The sequence below is a fragment of the Erpetoichthys calabaricus genome, chromosome 4 (genome assembly GCF_900747795.2).
Source record: "Erpetoichthys calabaricus chromosome 4, fErpCal1.3, whole genome shotgun sequence".
Lineage (NCBI taxonomy): Eukaryota > Metazoa > Chordata > Cladistia > Polypteriformes > Polypteridae > Erpetoichthys > Erpetoichthys calabaricus.
Genome location: NC_041397.2, coordinates 304079854 through 304088234, shown reverse-complemented (window position 1 = coordinate 304088234; position 8381 = coordinate 304079854). Strand labels below are relative to the sequence as shown.

Below are 8381 nucleotides of genomic sequence, written 5' to 3'. Positions count from 1 at the left end.
TTTGTATTTGGTGAAAAAATACTTGATAATTCAAATTATGACTTAGGAATATAAATAGGTTAAACCCTTTGAGAAATAAGGAGCTTGTTAATTAATACCATACACTTAATGGATACGTTCACAGTGTTAATTCCCTTTACACACACTACTGAGGTTAACACGAAAGATTAAAAAGGGAAAAGCCAATAAAAGAAGGAAAGGAACAAAAGGAGATGTGCAATGTGAATGGATGATGATACATTATTCGCATAAGAACAACCTAAGATCAAAATGAATCAGGTACGCGTAATTAGATAGCACTATTGAGTTCCAGACCAAAAAATCACTGCAAAATTATTTGGCATTTTTATAGATAGAGTGAATAAGTGTTAAATTTCAAATTTACAAGGTGAACTGGAGACAATTTGTTTTTGGTGGACAACAGGAAAAAAATGTGAGATACCTGCTAATATAATCGGACACTAATTAAAGCCTATTATCAACATAGCATACTTTCTGCATTTTGTTGGCCACAGCAAAATGATTGTACATCAATGCCTTCTATGATCAGAGGTGAGTATGAAGCTGCAGCAAGTATGTAGGTTTTGATGAAAGACTGGACAACTTACCTATTAGCGAACCAAATTGACGGAATGTTTTTCTCTGGTTTGTCAGATTTCTGATATTTGTATGTCGTGAACAAGGTGGAAGGTCGTTAAAGCTTTGCATGACACAGGTTCAGTCAGTCGTTTCTCTCAGACAGAGTCTCACAGCTACAGTCAGTACCAGCAGTATACACGACTCCATTTCTTGGGGCCTCATTTACTGAGCTTGCATACGTACAAAAAGAAGCTTGAAATATGCATATGCAACTTCCCACAAAAGAAAACTTAATGGGAGAACATGCATATATTTATGGCATCTATGACCCACACATATGCATTTCAGCGAAACCAGAAAATGTAGACACCCTTCATCGAGCAGTGAAATGCACCCAAACTAGCTAAATGATGACTTGTGCAGATAATAATTCATATCACTGAGACCTTATTAGATTGTGCATTGATGTGGCAAACATATTACACCTCAGAAATAATGAATATGATGCACAAACTATTTTAGTTCGATTTCAAAAGACCATTGCTATGAATTTGCACTGAAGAAATGTTTTTGTTTTACATCAGTTTATAATGGTTACCTGTTGTCACTTTTCAGGGAACTGGTAGATGGGTCAACAGTATCTCACCCAAGCTTCACTCAATCATGCCCGCTGTGCTGGAAGCCATTAATCGACCGGCGACACACTACATCCAATTTTCATATGGTGTGAGTGTACATCGAAAAAAAGGCATGTTTTTGCCAACGGAGGTGTCCGTTTCTCCTAATATATTTGGAGCACTTTACTGCACTCATATTGCAGTAAGGGCACCTAGTGAGAATGAGCCAGTTTTTGTTAACTGCGACCCACCAGATTCCATCAATGTACAAGTCAAGCTAGATGTGTCTGGCAAACATCGTGTCTCAGTAGCCTGGCACAACCTATAATTAATTTATTTTGAGGTAGATTTGAGAGACGTGATAGTGCTGTATGTGTTGCCTGGCTTGCTGATTAAGTAATTCGCTGAACCCTCAGTGTTTGATATGACCGGCACTATTTAGTTCTAACAGCTATAATGTTATTACATGTGCCAAGTGATATTGGCTACCTGCTCAGATGATGGTGCCTTACACTTCTCCTGGACTCTCAGAATGCAGATGAGAGGTGCTATAATGCCATTCATGATCTTGCACCCTCAGCTGCAGAGCACAGCCAGGCACTCTTTAATACAGATGGCGGAGTCATGATGTGTTAGGAAGGAAGCTTCTCTACCAGCCAATGCAGCATTGTGATTGCATATGTATGAGATTGATTAGCATGCTCCATTTATGGATGTTTTGGGATGGAGTTTATGGTGCGTTCAACGTATGCATATTTACAAGATGACTGTCTTATAAATGGTAGACTGCATAGAAATGTGGGTACACCAGGTTATATATATGATTTTAGAGTATGTATTTTCCAATTTTTTGGCATGCGCTCGAACCCATGCAAAATTTTCAAAATGAGACACTTTTTTTTTTATTATGCTTAGTGTTCATACTATGTGAACAAATATTGATTGTTTTCCTATGGGATATAATTGAGGCAATAAGGTAAGTGCAATAATAACTAAGGTTACCATTCATTTCTAAACCTGGCTATTTTCCAAACTTAAAAATTTAATACAAAGTGTCATCCTTGTTCATCGCACTGCACACTCACACATATCTTTAAAAACTACTGATATGCACATCTCTGGGATATGGAGAGAAACTGGTATAATCTTAAAATACTTATGAAGACAATTTGCCAACTCTATGACAGATGCAGTCAAGTAGCAGCCTGAACCACTGCTGTGCCTTAAACACATATAATAATGATTTTCTTTGAAGAAGGGTTTTCCCAAGCTTGTTTTGAGGTCCCAGAGAATGGATAGCCTCATACTCAGCATAATCAGAGATTAAAAGATAGGTATTCTAGTTTGCTCAATTTATTTGATTCATTCATTTCAGCTCAGTGAGAAGACTGATTATTTTGTTAAACGTTGTTAGTACAATATAATAAACGGTCATAGTCTTCCTTCTCTGAATTGCATTGTTAGAGCTCAGTGGGTCTGTAGCTGGCAGTGTGAAGCTGTAACCTGATTTTTTTATTTCATTCGTTGATTATTTCAGCTACATCTGAACTGGTGATTCAGTGGCAGGCGCTGATAGATTACTGAATCATTCATTATTTGGCTTCACGTTTTTTTTAACTGTTCAGTTTCTTTATTTGCAATTCTGTTACATATCTGCTTCTTAAACAGAAGATCCAACTATACCCAAACAACATTTATACAACCTTATATAGCAGCTTTCAATAGCAAAAATCGTCCCAAGGTGTTTAATAGTTACAATCTATATAAATAAAATAGTAAGCCATTTCCATTTTTATTTTTTTACTAAACAGTTGAACCGATTTCACAAAATTTTGTATGTGCCTTGCTGTTGGTCGAACTTAAAATACAGGCTATACTGTATGTTGTACTGGAAAGTGAGGCTATAATGGGATGAGGACTACTCAAAAAACAGTGCCAACATGGGGATTGCAATTCCCATCAGGCAACACAAGTGCACAGGGACGAGGTTATTGTCATCAGCATACACAACATGCACTCAGTTTTGTAGTGGCCAAAACAAAATCACCACAGACATGAACATCATTTTCTTCTGAAGTCATTTGTCATTGTCTTGCAGAATTACAGCTTTTGTCTTAGAGTACTCTGTTTGTCTCATCATGAGGTTTTTGTTTAGCTATGTTCAGTTTTCACGCATTATACATTTCACGTCAGCATTTTGTCATTAGTAGTATAACATGCAAAAACTTTGTTTTAGTTGTGTTAAACATTTCTTACCTCACATTTCCTGTCATCCAACATTTACACAGATTGTTGTAGACATGGAACAAACATGAAATGCACGTATTCCAAAAAACGATCTATTATTTACCCAATACAACTCCATGCACCTCACACCCAGATAAAGAGACTTTAAGCTGGGAGAACTTCAGCTGTGGTGGTGGGGGGATGGGACAGCAGGCTGCTTGCTACTTGTGCTGATAGACATATTTAAAAAACAAAAGACGCTGATGAGGAGGTGCGAAGGAATTTGAGGTGGCCTGGGATTACGAACTTTTTTCATAGGCTTCAGTGATTCTAGTGTTCATTATGTGGCACAGGTTACTTTATTCCAAATTCCCAAAAATCTCTGATAAAGCAATTCATGACTTCACTCCTAAATGTATTTCCCCTTAATTTCCATTGATCTCCTTGAGTACATGATTCACTCTTGAATTGAAAGAATCCTGTTGGATCTACTTTATCAATGCTTTTGAAATTTTTGAAGACTTGGGTTAGGTCCCCATGTAGCCTCCTCTGCTTGAGACTTGACACATTTGACTCTCTGAGTCTGTCATAGCAAGACATGTTGTTAAGTCCTCAAATGCACATGGGCTACTTGTCTCTGTACAGCTTCAAGTGGTGACCAGAACTGCACAAAATACCCTAGATGTAGTCTGACTAGTGCATTATATAATCTAAGCATAACAGCCCTCAATTTACAGTCATATGAAAAATTCTGGCAACCCCTCTTAATTCTTTGGATTTCTGTTTTTCATTGGCTGAGCTTTCAAAGTAGCAACTTCCTTTTAATATATGACATGCCTTATGGAAACAGTAGTATTTCAGCAGTGATATTAAGTTTATTGGATTAACAGAAAATATGCAATATACATCATAACAAAATTAGACAGGTGCATACATTTGGGCAACCCAACAGAGATATGACATCAATACTTAGTTGAGCCTCGTTTTCCAAATATAACAGCCACTAGACGCCTCCTATAGCCTTTGATGAGTGTCTGGATTCTGGATGGAGGTATTTTTGACCATTCGTCATACAAAATCTCTCCAGTTCAGTTCAATTTGATGGCTGCCGAGCATGGACAGCCTGCTTCAAATCATCCCATAGATTTTCGATGATATTCAAGCCAGGGGACTGTGACGGCCATTCCAGAACATTGTACTTCTCCCTCTGTATGAATGCCTTTGTAGATTTCGAACTGTGTTTTGGGTCATTGTCTTGTTGGAATACCCAACCCCTGCGTAACTTCAACTTTGTGACTGATGCTTGAACATTATCTGAAGAATTTGTTGATATTGGGTTGAATTCATCTGACCCTCGACTTTAACAAGGGCCCCAGTCCCTGAACTAGCCACACAGCCCCATAGCATGATGGAATCTCCACCAAATTTGACAGTAGGTTGCAGGTGTTTTTCTTAGAATGCGGTGTTCTTCTTCCACCATGCAAAGTGCTTTTGTTATGACCAAATAACTCCATTTTTGTCTCATCAGTCCAAAGCACTTTGTTCCAAAATGAATCTGGCTTGTCTAAATGAGCAATGGCATGAAACAAGTGACTCTGTTTGTGGGATGAGTGCAGAAAGGGCTTCTTTCTCATCACCCTGCCATACAGATGTTCTTTGTGCAAATTGCACTGAACTGTAGAACGATGTACAGATACACCATCTGCAGCAAGATATTCTTGCAGGTCTTTGGAGGTGATCTGTGGGTTGTCTGTGACCTTTCTCACAATACCTGCGCATATGCCGCTCCTGTATTTTTCTTGGCCTACTAGACCTGGGTTTAACAGCAACTGTGCCTGTCGCCTTCCATTTTCTGATTAATAATACAATAATAATAATTCTTTGCAGATTACATTCCCTACAGTTGAAACTGACAGTTTAAACCTCTGAGATAGCTTTTTGTAGCCTTCCCCTAAACCATGAGACTGAACAATCTGTTTTCAGATCTTTTGAGTTGCTTTGAGGATACCATGCTGTCACTCTTCAGAGGAGAGTCAAAGGGAAGCACAACTTGCAATTGACCACCTTAAATACCTTTCTCATGATTGGACACACCTGTCTATGAAGTTCAAGGCTTAACGAGCTAATCCAACCAATTTGGTGTTGCAAATAATCAGTATTGAGCAGTGACAGGCATTCAAATCAGCAAAATTACAAGGGTACCCAAATTTTTGCACAGCCAGTTTTTCACATTTGATTTAATTTCATACAACTAAATACTGCTTCACTAAAAATCTTTGTTCGGAAAACACCCCAGTACTCAGATGTTCCTAGGAAATGACTACCACTTTTTTGTTGAAAGTAGAATAAATTATTATGCAGGCAGAGAGAAGTTCCCAAACTTTTTCATATGACTGTATATGCCACACATTTTGTAATATAACGTAATATTTTATTCGATTTTTAAATAAACCTTGCGTATTGCTTAGATGAGTAGAATGTTGTGTCAACATAAACTTCTAAATCCTTTTCAGAGATTATTAGCCATACTTTGTCCACTTTAGACCTAGTTTTGTAGGTTACCTCTAAAGCCAACAGCTTCTAGTAAATCATGTTGTATACTTCACATTTGTGAATTACTGCAGTAGCCTGCTAAATCAATTTGAAAAATTGGTTTGGCAAGATCTTCCTCTCGTAATCCCATGCAGGCTGTTAATTATCAGATAATTTTCATATAAATACTTTTCTAATTTATTCATTTACAGTTTCATAATTGTGCATGGCACAAAAGTAAGACTTATTGGTTTGTAATTCACTGAGATCAATTTTGTCCCCTTCTTTAGGACTGGAGTCACATTTGCAACTTTCTAGCCCTCAGGTATTTCTCCTTTCTGAAGTGATTGCTCAAATATGCCTAATATGTCTTTTCTTTCTTTCAGTATTGAAATATTTAATCTGCTGGGAGCAGTTGCATTTAATTGAAAGCCTATATTAATCAAAAAATGCTAAGTTAATTGTAAAACACTGCTGAAATAAATAAATAGTTTGACTTTATTGTTACATTGTAACTTGAAATGAAGTATATATACATGTCTTTGTTCTAAGTGATGTATAGATTTTTAATTAAATTTTGTTATTGATTTTAAAAAATAATGTGTTAATTTTAATATTTTGACTTTTTATTACAATAAAATATTGTTATATCATTCCAGCCTGGTCATTTTTAATTGATGTAGATCAAAATAAGATCTGTTATGTGGGCCTTAAGACTACAAAAACAAGTAACAAAGAATTTTATTTTACTAAATCAAGAATTTGGAAGGTACAGGTAGGGTTTTAAGTGCACAACATTTTATGATATTTGACTTTGTTTTTTCTCTTTCTTGCAGTATGATCTCAGAGATAGGCAAATGAACGAATCCAAAGCCGCATCTTTCACGGAATTTGAACTGGTGGGTTTTCCAGGTCTGCTGGACTACAAGATGTTTCTTTTTGTTGGATTCCTTCTATTGCTGTTAATCACACTAACGGCTAATCTCCTTATCCTTCTTCTGGTGTTACTGGACCATCGGCTTCATACACCCATGTATTTTTTCCTCTGTAATTTATCCATACTAGACATATTAACGGCTACATCAATTATTCCCAAACTACTGGTGGTTCTCTCTGGACATGATAAAACTATTTCATTTGCTGCTTGCTTTGTACAAATGTATTTTATAGTATCATTTGGGTCAGCAGAAAACTGCTTGGTGGCAGCGATGGCGTATGACCGGTACATTGCAGTTGTTAAGCCGCTGCACTATAATGTGATTATAAATTTCAAAAAGTGTATGCTGATAATGATGATAGTGTGGATACTTGGATTTCTTATTCCACTTGTGTCCTTAATTTTAGCTACTAACCTGCCTTACTGTGCCTCAAATAGAATCATGCACTGCTTTTGTGATTATCCATCTGTAATTTCTCTGGCTTGTACTGACATTACCGAACATGTCAATGGAGCTTTCATTCTGGCTTTATTTGTGAATTATGTACCCCTACTTTTTGTGCTGTGGACGTATCTCAGAATTATAGTTTCTGTTCTAAAACTTAAATCAACAGCAAGTCTATCAAAAGCTTTTTCAATGTGCTCTTCACACATGACTGTCGTGCTGATGTATTATGTTTCTGCTTCTATTGTATATGCAGGGCTAAAAATCGATGGACTGTCATATGATGGAAGAATTTTTATTGGTGGTTTGAATTACTTTTTAATGCCAATGGTGAACCCTATGATTTATAGCTTAAGAAATGAAAAGATGAAGGAAGCAGCACAAAGATATATCCACGTAAAATTTCTTTTTCCACAAAATGCCAAGAATTCAATCAAAGGCACTGACAAGGTTTTACCAAAAAATGGCATAACATCTTCTACATGAATGCAGTCTGGCACTATCACTGGCATCAAAGTTTTTTTTACTACTGTCATAATTTATATCTTGTATCCTATGTCCTATTTTCCATGCATAGATTGAAAGAGCAAACATAATAAGCATAAACTCATATTCTCCTTACATATTGCTTTGAATCAAAGTTTAATTGTATTTTGTTTACTGATTTTACTATTATTTTTTCAATTGTATGCAGTATTTTCAAAAATTCTACCCATATTTAGAGCTGCTGTCTCAAAAAAACTAGAAGAGTGGGTTTTAAGAAGGAGATAACATTTTTTTCTACAAGTTTGTATACCATTTCTCTGGGTTAGTCTCGTTTCCCAGAGGTGTTAGGTTAACAGGTGATTGTAAACTCACCCAGTATGCAAGTGTGTATGTGTCGGTGTGCCTTGTGCTTCTCCCAGGATTTGGTCCTGGCCTACTCCCAAAGTTTTAGAGATATGCTGTACAATTGGATGGGAGTTCAGTATATAAATTAATGTTTACACCTGAAAACCTGTATCAAACATGCATATAAAATACAAAAAGTTTATCCTAAAAGAAA

At 36.5% G+C, this 8381-nt stretch overlaps 1 protein-coding gene across 1 annotated transcript; it reads left to right on the top strand.

The window, feature by feature from the left end:
- Positions 1-441: 441 nt before the first annotated feature.
- Positions 442-7973, top strand: LOC114641292 (olfactory receptor 6N1-like). The gene is made up of 2 exons (XM_051927243.1): positions 442-552; positions 6791-7973. The coding sequence occupies exon 2, from the start codon at positions 6812-6814 to the stop codon at positions 7820-7822; it is 1011 nt and encodes a 336-aa protein (XP_051783203.1). The 5' UTR covers positions 442-552; positions 6791-6811; the 3' UTR covers positions 7823-7973.
- Positions 7974-8381: the final 408 nt, after the last annotated feature.

Coding starts and splice junctions, on each gene's coding strand:
- LOC114641292 (XM_051927243.1), top strand. CDS start 6,812: ATGAACGAATCCAAAGCCGCATCTTTCACGGAATTTGAACTGGTGGGT.